Below are 15405 nucleotides of genomic sequence, written 5' to 3' on the forward strand. Positions count from 1 at the left end.
TGCCCTAATCATTAGCTCTCTCCACTTGCTTTCACTCGTGAGCCAAGCTGACAGTGACAAAGTTTGTGATCTGCTCGTGAGCAGCTATTTACATAGAAACAATTGATAAAGCACAATGGACTATAGTAAAGAAAATAAATATTGACTTATTTTAGCAATGTACCTGTAGATTTGTCATTAATCACTTGGATTTATGATTAGATATAGAAACCCGTATCTGTCTCATTCCAAGCCTCTTTCACACTCCATCTTGAAAAATTAGTAATAGTTTTGTTGACATGTCTTACACATTCCAGTATATCCATTCACATACACTTCTGTTGTTCAGTTCCCTCCATTGGGTGGGGTGATCCAATCATTAATAGGCTATCCACTCCCCTTTCCCACGTCCCAACCCCCGGCAAAACCACCCCCACTCCCTCCACATACCCTCAGGGAACTGCCGCTCTTGTTACTGTCTCTGAGTTTTCATCCATCTCGACCTTCATGTACTGTAAAACTCAATTTTTAAAGATTAGGGTATGCCCCCTCCAACTTCAAAGTAATTTTTTACTAGACAAGTACACAAGTTCAAGTTTTCTGAGGTTATCAGAAGTTATTATACTAACAGAAGATAATATGATCTGAACTCTTATTGCTCAGGTACTTTCCTTAAGAGCTTTGCATTTATTACCTCATTTGATTCTTTTTTAAACACTTTGGTTGTGAATTAAGTGAAAGTTTACAAAGCAGATCATCAGTTTTACATTCAACAATTCATAACACATTTTGTTTCAATTCCTCTGTTGAGATCCTTTGAATATCATTTGATCTTTCAAATTACCATCCAGTACAAGTGATATTATGACCACTAGTATCCTAGTGGTTAGATATGTATACAAATAGCAGTTCACCCAGCAAATTGTGGCTGAAGTAAGTCAAGATTTAAGACTGGTTTAGACGCTTGGCAGTGCCCTCAGGACCTGGTAGGTCACCCTTCGCTTCTCTGCCATGGAGATCAGGTTGGCTTTCCTCTCGGTGGTTGTTTGGTGTGGACCTAGAGAGAGCATTGTGAAGCCGCATCCTTCTTTACAGAGGACTGCAGCTTCCACGTGTGAGGAGAGAAGTGGCAAGAGTGGAGGGACTCTAGAGTGGTGGTTCTCAACCTGCCTCAAGCCGCAACCCTGGAGTACGGGTCTTTATGTGGTGGTGACCACCCCCCCCCCCAACCATAAAATTATTTTTGTTGCTACTTCATCACTGTCATTTTGCTACTGTTGTGAAACGGGCGAGCCCTGTGAAAGGGCTGTTCGACCCCCCACCCCAAAAGGATCGCAACCCACAGGTTGAGAACCGCTGCTGTAGAGTAAATGTTTGAGTTTTCTCTTTGTTGTTGCTGCTTAGAGTATTTCCCCCAAATGTGCCTAAGATTTTTAGCTTTCAGAAAAACAGCTTATTGCTAGGTGCTGTCGAATCAGTTCCAATTCGTAGCGACCCTATGTACAACAGAATGAGCCACTCCCTAATCCTGTGCCAGTTGTTGTTATGTCTGAGCCCATTGGTGCAGCCACGGTGTCAGTCTGTCTCATTGAGGGTCTCCTCTTTTTGCCAACCCTCTACCTTACCACCCATGTCCTGTTCTAGGGACTGTTTTCTCCTGATACGGTCCAAAGTAGATAAGACAAAGTTTTCCCATTCTCTCTTCTAAGGAGGATCTGCTTGTATGTAGAAGTATTTTTGGCAGACCCTGGGCCAGTCAATATTCTTTGCCAGCGCTACAATTCAAATGCATCTTTTCCAGTCAGCTTTATTCATCATCCAGCTTTCCACATGCAGACATGGTGATTGAAAATATCAGGGGTTGATTCAGGCACACCTTGGTCTTTACAATGGCATCTCTGCTTCCTAACACATTACAGTGGTCTTGTGCAGCAGATTTGCCCAACACAATGTGTAGTTTGATCTCTTGACTGCTGTTTCCAGGAACGTTATTGTAGAGCCACGAAAAATAGAATCCTTTTAACAACTGCAAATGTTTTTCCGTTTATCATGATGTTTATTGATCTAGTTGTAAAGATTTTTGTTTTCTTTACATTTAGTTATAATGCATACTGAAGGGTGCCGTCTTTAATCTTTGCATCAGTAGTGCTTCAAGACCTCTTGGCTCTCAACAAGGAAGTTTGTGTCATCTTCATATTGCAGATTGTTAATGAAGCTAAAAAATAAGTAATGGAGTATTTATATAGTTCCAAACTGGCTTTCTAAGGTTTGACATATTTTAAGAAAGTTTTGTTTGATGTCTATCTTAATATAACACTACTTATATGCTTTTTAAAATGGAAACTGTTGGCTTTTCTATAACTAACTAGATTCTAATTTAAGTGTTGGAGCCCTGGTGACACTGTGGGGTAAGCTTTGGCTGTTAACCACTAGGTTGGCAGTTCGGCTCACCAGCTGCTCACTCAGAGAAAGATGAGGTTGTCTGCTTGTGGGGTCACTGTGAGTCAAAATTGACTCAATGGCAGAGGGATTGGCTTTTTGCTTTCAAGTTAAGTGCTGTAGCCTCAGAGAGGGAGTTTTCCTGTATAAATGATCTTCCTGTTTCAGGTTTATTTTGTCAGGAATTTGATTACAAATTTCCTAGGAGTCTCTTTACATACCCTTCCTATTTTAGTTCACATCCCTATCATTTTTACCATAGCTGTTGGGCTATTTTGTGTCTTATTTGTAGCTGTAAGATAGAATGCTGATGGTTTCCCATTCGTCTTGATCCCTTTTAGCATCTGCTGTCCATTTATGTCTTGGAAATGTCGCCAAGTCATAGTAGGAACAGGAGTGAGTGAGATCTCCTTACAGAAGCCACTTGTGGTACTGTGACAGGTGTTCTCCATCCTGACCTCCCCTTACTGCCCTGTGTTTTATTTGTCTGTGTGTGTGTGAGAGAGAGAGAGAGAGAGAGAGAGAGAGAGAGAGAATATTAGAAAGTATCTCATATGCTCTGCTTTCATGGTACCTTCTTTAAAAGCCTCTTGTTTTCTTAGTTGAGATCTTTGTAAAAGTTTGACATCTATTGTAATCGGTTCCCCCTCTCCACCTCACCCTCCCTCCATCGCCACCCTCACCACTGGTCCTGAAGGGATCATCTGCCCTGGATTCCCTGTGTTTTCAGTCCCTATCTGTACCAGTGTACATCCCCTGGTCTAGCAGGATTTGTAAGGTAGAATTGGGATCATGATAGTGGGTGGGGAGGAAGCATTTAGGAACTATAGGAAAGTTGTATGTTTCATCGTTGCTACACTGCATCCTGACTGGCTCGTCTCCTACCTGTAACCCTTCCATAAGGGGATGTCCAATTGCCTACAGTGGGCTTTGGGTTTCCATTCCGCACTCCCCCTCATTCACAACGATACGATTTTTTGTTCTGACGATGCCCGATACCTGATCCCTTCAGCACCTCGTGATCACACAGGCTGGTGTGCTTCTTCCATTTGGGCTTTGTTGCTTCTGAGCTAGATGGCTGCTTGTTTACTTTTAAGCCTTTAGGACCCCAGACGCTATATCTTTTGATAGCCTGGCACCTTCAGCTTTCTTCACCACATTTGCTTATGCACCCGCTTTGTCTTTGGTGATTGTGTCTGAAAGATGAGCCTCATAGAATGCCAGTTTAATGGAAGAAAATATTCTTGCATTGAGGGAGCACTTGAGTGGAGGCCCAATGTCCATCTGCTACCTTAGTACTAAACCTACACATATATGCACATAGATCTATTTCCACATCCTCATATATAAATATATTTACATATGTACATGCCTTTATTTAGGCCTCTATTTATGCCCTTGGCCTCCTTGCTCTTTCCTATTTCCTTTCACCTTCCTCTTGTCCCACTATCATGTATCATCAGCCTTCATTTGGGTGTCAGTAATTCCTCTCGGTTACATTACCCTTAGTCACGCCCTACCAGGCCTCCTACACCCTCCTTAGACTAAGAGATCTTTTTTTTTTTTTTTCCCAGTTTCTGGAAAGACTTTATTTTGGGGGTGGGGAGAAGGGGCACAGCACTCAGTCCTTCTTGGCAGCGGCCTTCCTCATGGCGGCCAGCACGTTACTCAGCTCCACACTCTTCCTCTTGGCCCGGATATGTGTGCCCACCCGCTTCTTGATGAACTTCAGTGCCCGCTTGTCCTTGGAGACCTTGAGCAGCTCCATGGCCCTCCGCTTGTAGGGTGCGAAGCTGCACACCTCCCGGATCATATCCCGCACGAACTTGGTGTGCTTGGTGAGGCGCCCGCGGCGGCGGCTGTGCCTCGGCTTGCTCACGTTCTTGGTCCCCTTGTGGCCCTTGTCGAGGCCCACGGCCATAGGGGAGCGCACAGCATGGCTGCGAGTCCTCTGTGGGTGCCGCGGCGGAAGGCAAGAGATCTTTTAATAGATTGAATTTTGAATGTCATGCTTTCCTTTGCAGTTTACATGTTATGCAAAGAAACTATCACTACTTCATTATCAGCAGCAACAAAACTTTTCTGAATCTCTTTATGTAACAGAAAACTCCAAACCAAACCCACTCTCTCCTCCAGGAAATTCTGACCTCTAGGGCCTGCTGTAATATAAAACAGACACTACTTTAATGACTTAGGACTTGAGGTGTACTAAACTAGAAGTGTGTGCTTTCATTGCTACTCAGTATCTTGTTGCCAAGAACAGGGCAAGCTATAGCTTTAGTTTTCTTGCACATGGTAATACACCCGACACCCTGTTGGGTAATTGTCTAAACACATACACGCACATAATAATAGGTAATAATCGCCTGCTTTTTGAAAGTTTGCTTGATGCCAACTCGCTTTTATGAACAACCTATGTGAACACTAGTTTCGGCTGCAGGAAGAAATCGGGCCCTGAGCACTTGACGTCCATTCACCACCCACCATTGGTTTGCCCTGTGTCGTGAACACCATATGTTAGTATTATTTTAGGTGTAGACTGGTGTTTGGTGTAGTTGGCTAGATTAATTTTGGCGCTACATCTCCCATGTAGACGGATGGTAATTGCTTCTTCGCCATACTCCATTTTGGCTTAGAAAAGGTTTCATAGAGATTCTGTACTTTTGGGTAGCAGGGGAAGCTTGTCCCCAGCTTTCTAGTGGCTATGTTAATTTCAGTAGTTGTAATGACTCAGTGAACTTCAGGAAACCTGTGTGTCATGTACTGTTATAATAACCTAATTTAAACATTTTCTGCAGACAGTGGGATGAGCAGTTGGATCCTCGCCTAAATGCGAAACAGAAAGAGGCTGTTCTGGCCATTACAACTCCACTCTCAATACAACTGCCTCCTGTTCTTATCATCGGGCCCTATGGGACAGGCAAAACGTTCACTCTGGCTCAGGCCGTCAAGCACATTCTCCAGCAGCAGGACACGAGGTGAGACGGTGGAGGGTGTGCACTTATTTACTGAGAGGCCACTGCTCTGTTCGTGTTTTAAGTACAAAAGAGGGCTAGCCAGAGAGTTCAAGGCCAGCACAGAAGGTAAATAGCAAAACCAACCAACCACAACAAAGGAAAACAAAACAGAACCAAAAAAACCCACGGCACTAAAATGTGACTTCTCTGAGAACGTAGTTTTAAAAAATTATCCAGGTAGAGACAGGTTGTATTTAAATAGCTTGTTTCAGAACAACTTAAGTTGGCTAAGGAATTGCCAGATATATATATATATACACAGCAAAAAGAGTTGAGTTTTTAAAATAATAATTATTTTGTATGGTAGAAATAAAAGTAATTTGGGGAATTGACTTCCTGGATCTTCTAAAGAATTAACGATTTCCTAAAGGCCACCTATGTTATAGTATTGAGTTGGTTGAGGACAATTTGTAATATTAAGATGGCCACTGCTTTTATTTTATTTTTTGGTATTATACTGCTTGAATAGTTTTGTGTTTTATCATTTTTTTATTTGCACCGTTTATTTCAGCAGGATTCTCATTTGCACCCATTCTAATAGTGCTGCTGATCTCTACATAAAGGATTATTTACATCCATATGTAGAAGCAGGCAATCCCCAGGCAAGACCTCTCAGGTATTTTTCAAGGCTTATTATGTATCTATATCATACTTTATTATTCTTAAGAAAAGGTGTCTGTAAAGATTTTAGTAATTTTGGGGATACCAAATTCTGAAATTGTGCATTGGCATCTGAAGATCTACCTATTGAAGAAACCATTGAAATTGAGGGGGGAAAATTGAAAAACTTTTGACTATTCATCTTCTAAACACTAAATAATGAAAAAGACATCCTTTTTTAAGTTTTCTTTGTAGAAATGTTAATCTGATCCAATATTTATGTGTATCTCTAAAAGCTACTATGATGAAATAGTATTAAGCTTTTAATTTGTAACAATTTGTAGCACATTTACAGAGTGACCATGCAGTAGCAGTTCTTTATGGAAATAAAGTTTTGACTGTGAACATGGCTTTAATTTTATAGATGGTACACATTAGAGAAGCCTAAAATGGTGGAATGTTTTCTGCAGCAAAATGTAGTGACTATTTATAGCTTTTTGCTGTACCATTTACGACGCACAGAGTCAGACAATTTTAGATTGATGATAGAAAGGCTCTCAGAGCGTATATTGACACAAAACGTACTTAAGTATTGGATTGAGGAACAATAAAAATCCTTTTCTTCAGAAAACAATAAAGAACCATCAAATGGTTATTGCACCATTTCCTTTCATTGTTGTAAGAATTAATGTTTGGTTTTGCCATTTTACAAACTAATATGCCATACCCTATGTTGTTTGAATACAATTATTATTTATAAATTAATTTTCTAACCACATCTTTGAATCATGATCCGCTAACTTTTTATTTCTAGTTTAGCCCAGGCATTAAAAAATGAGATTATGCTCTTTAATTCTTTAATAAACCATAACTAAAGCATTTAAATGAGTCTCATAAAAGGAAAAAGGGGGGAGAACAGTGGTGTGGCCTGTTGACACAGGTTTCTTGGCATACATTGGGTTAATTATAGAAGATCAATTAAAGCAGAAATAATTATTTCATACTGAATCAAGTTGTATTTAGTAAAAAAAAAAAACCAAACACCTGTAGCTCAGTTGCTATAGTAGACATGAGAATGTGGCACTCAGCAACAGATTAACTATTTAGTTTGCTTTATATTCTAATTGTTTTCAGATCACAAGTGAAAACTGGGTAGGTAGCTTTCCCTCCTAATCGCCCTAAACTGTTTACCTCTTAAGTTTTACTCTGTTGTTATTGAGAATATTGGCCAAACATGCACCAGTCTGACATGTACAATTCAGTGACATTGATTACATTCTTCAAGTTCTGCAAACGCTTTCGCTTTTTTTTCCTGAGTTGTTTCTCCTTCGTTAACACGAACTCCTCGGGTCTCTAGCTAGTCTTTCACATTTGCTATTGTCAGGTTGATCCCATCGATACTGGTTCTGAGAGAGCATAATGGTCAAATAGAACCTTTTTCACTAGTTAGTCTTAATGATTGTTCAGTGTTAAGATGCTTTCAGGGGTATGGTTTTTTTCAGGTTAAAGATTAGTTTCAGGGGTTCAAGTACCCTCTGTGACTTCCAGGGAAGTCTAGAGTCCACGAGAATTTGAAAGTCTGTTCTGTATGTTCCCCCTTTTGAGGAGAATTGTTTTATAGAATCTTTGCCCAAAATGTTCAATAACCAGGTATCATACAGTTCTTCCGTCTCATGGTAAAGGAGGAAGTTATTCATGGAGGTAACTGCCACACATATAATAATTCCTTTGATTGCTGTCCCGTAGTGGCTCCCTGGGGCAGAACAGCTCCTGTGAGTCTTTTTAGGAGCGGGGCCTTTATCTCTTTCCTGACTAGCAGCTCGTGGGTTTGAACTGCCAATGTGGCAGTTAGCAGCTCAGTGTATAATCCACTACACTACTAGGACTCTTAAAGGGTTACTGCGAGTCAGTATTAACTCCATGGCAGTGAATATGTTTTATTCCCTGCTCTTCTTCCTCTTGCTCCAGGCTAATAGAGACTAAGTCTTACATTTTGGATGGCTCTCTGCAAGCTTTTAAGACTCCAGGCACTGTGCAGTGAACTGAGAGGTAGGGGCGAAACACTGAGCAGGTCAATTAATTGGGTTGTCCCATGAAACCATGACTACAAACTACAAACCAAGAAGCTAGATCCCACGAAGTGTGTGGTTATACATAGGTAGCCCCAGCAGCTACTCTTCGTTCCCTTCATTGTTGTACATGTATTTATCACCTCACTCGAAAATTCAACATTTTACAGATGCACAGCTCCTTGACAATAGCTGCAGTAATCCACTGTGCCACCCTCCCTTCACCCATGTGATTTTTACATCACTACTGGCCCCCTGTACTCTCTCTCTGCTACCCCTGCTTACGGCTCATGCACTTTGTTCTTCAGAAATTTGTCTTCTTTTTATACGAGAGACTTCATACAATATTTGTCATTTACTCTTAGCATAATGTCTTCAGGCTCCATCCATACAGTAACAAGTGTCAAGACTAAATTTTTCCTGCTGGCTAAGCACATTTCCTCCTATGTGTGTAGCGCATTTTCTTTATCCTTTCACCTGTTGAAGTCCAGATGGGTGTTCCCACCTTTGTTCATTGTCAGTAACGCTGCAACGAACAGAGTGTGTGAGTCTCTGCTTTTGAGTCTGTTGGGAATATACCAAGGGGTATAACGGCTGAGCCACATGGGAGTTGTGCTTTTTAGGGTGTTAGGAACTGCCATATTGTTTTCCACAATAGCCAGCAATAGATAAGGGTTCCAATTTCCTTACATTTTGTCAACATTGTTATTTTCTGTGTATTTTATCTTGGACATCTGAGTTGGAGTGAAATGGGATCTCATTGTGGTTTCGATTTGTATGTCTATGGTGTCTAATAAAGCCAAGCAACTTCTGATATGTTAGGTGGTCATTTCAATGTCTTCGGTGAAATGACTTCAGTTTTTCCCCCATTTTATGATTGGGTTATTCCATTCTGATTTAAAGTTGTTGAAGCGTTATATTTAATTTGGATTTTAGATTCTTATCAGATGTATGTTTTTTGAAGATTCTCTCCCAGCCTGGTACCTTGTCTTTTTTATCTTTATGAACAAAAGGTTTGTTATCTTGATGAACTAAAGGTTTTAATTTCTATGATGTCTCACTTATTTAGTCTTGCTTTTTATGCTTGTATTATACTAGACAATCCCTTTTTGAAAGCCAGGCCTGACAGTGGGGCTCTTCCTTGTTCTTCTAAGAATTTCATGGTTTTTATTTACAAACTTAGGCTCTTAATGCAGTTTGGATTTTGGGGGGATGGGGATGTGAGACATGACTCCCTGTTCTCTTTCTGAATGTGGAACCATCTTCCCGAGCACCGTTCATTGGAGACAGTGTCCATTTCCTACTGACCATCGATGTGTGAATCCCCATTTTTTACTGTGGGTGCCACCCTTCAATGGGAATGCATTTTGTAATTTTTTTCTTTCTTGTTGGGATAGAGAAGAATAATGTCTGTGTATCACATAGGCAGCCTGTCTGTCTCAGTGATCAGAGTCCCTTTGGTATGGAAACAACAGAGTAGAACAGTCTCAAATATTCAGCTGTCCTAGCACAGATATTTGACCTTTGGGTTGTAGAGTTATGGGTAAACATGAAAATACATCATTTCGCTTGGTAATTTGCCCCTGGACGATGTCTCCTATGTAAAATGTAGAGGTTCTAAGGTAGCTCATGTAGAATCAGAAGTCAGGTTCCACAGGTGGTACATGGATAGTCATAGCAACCCGAGTCCAGAAACATGCCTTATAGCAGAAAACTGTACCTCTCACAAGTCTCAAGAGTGACGCAGTCTAAATTGGAAAAACATTTCAATATAAATTTCCTACTATTTTTTTCCTTTAGTAAGTGGAACGAAGTAAGAAAAGCCAGCTTTCCCCAATTTATTATGAGGTCCTATGTTTCATCTTAGTAGTAAAGATCAAAGACGTCAATGTGGATTACACCTCAAGACATAAAACTGGGCTAATGAAGGACAGAATGATACAGGCAGAAAATTGGTGTTGTGAAGGCTGTCTTGTTACTTGGATCCACAGTCAGTGCCCATGGAGACAATGCATTACCATGAGCGAGTCTGTCACAAGACCTCTTTAAAGTGCTTACAGAGCTGAGATGTCACTCTGACTCAAGCAGTGGTGTTTTCCTGTGACCTTGCATGCGGAAGACTGGAGGAGGATGAAGTCCTCTGAATGAGGTGTTGAAGAATACAGAATCTGCCACAGACAAGTCTGTCGCAGGAGTATGGCCATAATGCTCTTTGAGAGGAGAGGATGGGCAGATTCGGGGTCACACTTTGGAATGTTATCAGGCGGGATCAGTCCCGAAGGAGGACATCATGCTTGGTAAAGTCGAGGGCAGTGACAAAGAGGAAGCCCCACCCGGAGATGGAGTGACCTAGTGCTACAGCAGTGGACGCAAACAGGAGCGTCTGTGAGGACGGTGTAGGGCCAGACAGCTGCACTGCAATTGGCTCCGCAGCACCTAACACTACCACCACCCTTTGGAAGTGTTCTCTTGCGAGTGTGTTTCCAAGAAGGATTAAAGTATTGAATTGTTAGGATGTATTCACCTCATCTATTATCACATTGTTGTTGAACTCAGATTGATTAATTATGGACAACAAATGGGAGATACAGGATTGAAAATTAGAATGACAGAGTTCTCTGGGAAGACGGTCCTTTCCCTGAATTGTCCCAGGATGCAAGGGAAAGAACACAGAGGGCACTAAGTGCCCACGGAAGACTTCCCCAACCTCCCTCTCTTGGGAGTGGGGCTGATGAGCCTGCTTTCTTCACAGTGATGACTATAGCCATGACCATTAAACGGTAAATAAAGGAAGTATGTTTAAATTCATACATAGATAGTTAACCCGTATACAATCCTATTACTTACCATGGGTCCAACTGAAATGCTGTGGGTGGGGATGGACCCTTCAGAAATTATTTTAGATGGTATGTAGTCTTGTTTGTACTTAGAGAACTAGATTTTTTTTTTTTTAAAGCATGGAGAACACCCTTGACCTCTGTATGTGGTTCCTAAAGCACAACCTCTGGCTCTGGCCAGGCTCTTTCTTGGCCAGTGGAGTGTGTCTTTAGAGACCGGCAGACATTTCTGGAAACTTGAAGGCACTTGTTTTAGAAAGGTTTTTAACAAAACTGATTTTCTGGTGTGAGGGCTCTCTGATTCTGTAACATCTTAGTGAGAATGGAGGGCGAGCTATTTATTGCATTCTAATTTATGAACAACTAATGAGTCAATTGAAAAGTACTGATTATCAGAGTATCCCTGGTTTTAATTCTTGTTAGGTACATTAGTGGGTTTTATTTCTAAGAATACCATGAGCTTGAGAGTGTCACTGTCACTACCAAGTCTCTGATTTTGAAAACTGTTTCTGGAAGTGTTAGAGATAATCTTATTATTGACAGTGTTTCCTTGAACTGTTACAAAAACATATGAGCAATATAGAGACAAAGATTTAAACCTTATACTTTCATTGCTTTCAGTTGCCAACAGAATCCTTTTGAGAAAAGAGTCCCAGTGATCGAACTTGTGCTTTGATCACCTCTAACTTGAGGAGACTTTCGTGGGTGATTCTGAAAATGTCGGTATGAGACTTAGAGTTCACAGAATCTTATTCCCTATGAAGACGCGTTACTGAGAGTTAAGTCTGATGAGCAATTTGAAAAGGCACTTAAAAATCTTACTGACAAAATAGTCACTGAAGAAAATAAAAATTAGCTATATGTTTATCAGCCAGAGACAAACACTAATATGTTGTAGTTTGATTAATAGTCATATACTATACTCAAATATACATGCAGTTGCTATGAATAGAATTATAAATAATTTTCTAAATCTGGTTATTCATGTTTTTAAAGTATATGAAAAAGGAAATTTTACTTTCCTGAATTTATTAAAATGAGCACTTCAAAATAACCATTGAAAGCATTTTGTTTAAAATATTTACATCTTTAAAAAATGTATTGGTTATTCTCACCAAGTTTATATGTTTGCCTAGATTATAGTCATATTTTGGAGATGTACCTCTTTCCCAAAGTACTTACCTATCTTTAAAGACCATTTATCTTTTATGAAAAAGAAACCAATACCGGTTTTAAATGTTTTGTGGAAGGTTAAGGCAGATTTTTGAAGATTATGAGATTACTTTTGAGCTGTCTGTGAAATATCCTAGAGGAGCTCGATTTCAAGTAGATAATTAGATCTTTGTCTTCAGCTCGGTGGAGAGGGAAATGCTTGCTCCATTGGCGTGTTAATAGAGATTGAAGTCACAGGCTTGAGTGAGACTGGTAGAAGGGCAAGGGCTCGAGACCGAGTTTGGTCCAAGTACTCGGCTGCTAACAGAAAGTTGATGGTTGGAACCCCCCAGCAGCTGCTTGGGAGAGAGATGCGGCAGTCTGCACGCAGGACGATTGCAGCCTTGGGAACCATATGGGACAGTTCTTCTCTGCTCTATAGCATCACTATGATTTGGAATCGACTTGATGACAGCTCATTTGGCTTTTGGTTTGTAACCTAGAAAGGTAGCAGGTGAGCATGAAGGCTGAGTCATGAAAGCCGAGGAAAGAGAATGTCAGGGAGAGTGAGACACCTCAGAGCTTGATGCTGCCAGTCAGTTAAGCAACTTGACTGGAAAATACCTGCACGATTTGGAGGCAGGGAAGTCATGAATTGGATGGAGACCCTCATTAGTTGGAATGTAATCCACATTTCTGGCGTGCTTGGTGGTGAAGGGAGGGGAGATACGGGGCATGGGAAAACATGAGTGAGGTGAAGCTTCTTAAATTGTAGAAGCCAAATTCCTATGAAGGCAGGAAGCACAGGGCAGAAGCCTCAGGTAGGAGCATTTTCCCAGCTATAACAGACTGAGGAGGAGGGATAGGTAAGGAGTGTACATTTGCTATTGGGAATGTGAGATCGTAAGTAGAGTCTGTTTCTTTGTTTTCATGAACAATTTAGGAAGAACAAAGACTTGCCTTTCCTGCAGGGAAATACTTTGTACTCCAAGGCTTCCTGGAAGGACTAGGCCAGACTGGAGAACAGATGGCAGAGGGTGATAACGGATTAGAGAGACAAGTCATAGTATCCTTTAAAAAGCTTATATGGTGAGGTTAAGTCACCATCGCACAGGAAACTTACTGTTTTTGTGGGTTTTTAAAAAAAATACCCACCAGCATTCTTCCTACATTGTTCTGTATTGTTTCATGTCACCCAGTGTATTATTTGTTGCTGCTGCCAGATTATCTATGAAGCTGAAAAGGCAGCATGCGATCTCTTTTTGTCCAATTGCCTTGTTCTTAGGCCATTCCAATTAAGCTTACAGGTTACAGACCAAAGACTGGGTTTGTATTTTAATACATGTATAAAGAAATTCAATATTGTCAGTAGTTGGAACCATTCAGTCATTGCAAATGAATTTTAAAATACAGTCACGTTAAATTTTATGGCGACAAGAATGTTCTCAGATTGTAGGAAAAGAGAGCATCTTTATAGGAAAATAGTATTGAGAATATTATTTTGAGCTCAGTTTAAAAAGTCATTTAAAAATAGATGGCTTCCTTTGTACAGTTTGCATACAGTACTAGAAATACAGTCATGGTAATAATCGTCAATACGGACTCATTAACTGCTATTGTATGCCTAACACTCACCTTGTCCACACACAAGGAAGAATGTAAGCACAAAGAAGCGTAAGACACACAGTACATACGGAAAGCATGGCAAGTGCTCCTTTTGGTCCCTCCAGTCCGAAAACTTAGGAGTTAAGGAAAGCTTGTGACAATGACTGTGAGCATCCTATGTGCCTTAATCACATGGCCAGCAGTTTGACCTCATTAGCTGGTCCTCGGGAGGCAGATGAAGCTTCTTATTACTGTAAAAAGTTTCAGTCTTGGGAATCCGTATGGGCAATTCTACCCTCTCCTCTAGGGACACTGAGTCGGAATTGACTCGATGACAGTGAGTTTGGAGAACATTGGAGACAGGAAGGGAATGCCTAGGCCTGTGATTAACAGAGAAAGCTCTGGGGAAGAACTTGGCGGTAGTGCTGTGAAGAATGATAAACCAGTAGGAAGGAGGAAAGATCTTCCAGGGAGGGGAGCAGATTAAAATGGGGTTGAGGTGCTGTGGAAAAAAAGAATTCTGTCCTGTCAAAATATTTGTAGCAAAGTTTATTGGCAGGAATAAAAAGTAAAATACTGGCAGGCTTTTTATTTTTAATCCCATGTTTTTTGCTGTTGTTAGATGTGAGTTGGGTCTGACTCATAGCGACCATGTATAAGACAGAACAACCCACTGACCAGTCCCTTGCCAGCCTCACAGTTGTAACTTGTGAGCCCATTGCTGCAGCCACTGTGCCAGTCCATTTTGAGGGTGTTTCTCTCTTTAGCTGACCCCTTCTTGACCAAGCACGATGTCCTTTGATAACATGCCTAACATAATCGACAGGAAATCTCACCATCGTCCCTTGCATCCGGCTTTCTGACTATATTTGTTTATGTTTTGGCAGTTCATGGTGCTTTGATTTTTTTTTTCACCAACACCAACTCAAATGCATAACTTCTTCTGTCTTCCTTATTCATTATTAAACTTTCACATGTTTAATACCGTAGTCCTCAAAGTGACATCTTGGCTGTTCAACACTTTAAAGAGGTCTGTGCGATGAATTTGCCCAGTGTAACATGCCCTTTTGTTTTGACTGGTGCTTCCGTGAACATGGATTTTGGATCCAAGCAAGAAAAAAACCCCTGACAATTTCATTCTTTGCTTGGTTTATCGTCATGTTGTTTATTGGTCCAGTTGTGAAATTTTGGTTTCTTTTATATATATAAAGATATCAAAGTTTATTAGTGGTTACTGGGTCAGTATGCAGAAAGTGGGGGGTGGAGGGTAGGGGTGATGGAAAAACTACAAGGCTCATGGAATGTTAGCTTGCAAACAGATTTTTGTAATTGCTGTCAATAAGGCTTAAACCTGTAAATAACTGAACAGGCAAAAGTTGTGAGATAGGTACAAGGGGGCTTCAGAAAGTTTGTGGAAACTTCCATTATTTTCAGATTTGTTTAGAGTCACCACTGGAGCTTTTTCTTGCTGTTGGTTTCTTTGTTGGTCTGCTCTTCCACCTGCATGACCAGGGCCAGGGCCTTCTTGAAAGCTTGCAGGTAATTGGGAAGCATGTCTATGGTGGGTTCTGCTTTGTTCTCAATTTTCTCCAGGTCGCCATCGGGAGAGCGTAAGTCAGGCTGGCCTTTGCTTTGAGCTGAAGACATTCAGAGTCTCGGGGAGGGGGCAACGTGCTCAGGCTGTGGCGCCTCTCTCTTAGTTTCTTT

The 15405-nt window shown here is 40.9% G+C and overlaps 1 protein-coding gene across 6 annotated transcripts in view; it reads left to right on the forward strand.

Annotated features, from left to right (window-relative positions):
* HELZ (helicase with zinc finger) overlaps window positions 1–15405 on the forward strand; it is a 172386-nt gene that overhangs the window by 85818 nt on the left and 71163 nt on the right. For 5 of the 6 annotated variants that reach the window (XM_075562115.1, XM_075562113.1, XM_075562112.1 and 2 more), the window contains 2 exons: window positions 5217–5396; window positions 5947–6051. In XM_075562115.1, the coding sequence (XP_075418230.1) occupies window positions 5217–5396; window positions 5947–6051 (285 nt within the window). The remainder of the gene's footprint in view (window positions 1–5216; window positions 5397–5946; window positions 6052–15405) is intronic. The other variant, XM_075562116.1, reaches the window with a different exon arrangement.

Source organism: Tenrec ecaudatus, chromosome 10 (genome assembly GCF_050624435.1).
Source record: "Tenrec ecaudatus isolate mTenEca1 chromosome 10, mTenEca1.hap1, whole genome shotgun sequence".
Taxonomy (NCBI): Eukaryota; Metazoa; Chordata; class Mammalia; order Afrosoricida; family Tenrecidae; genus Tenrec; species Tenrec ecaudatus.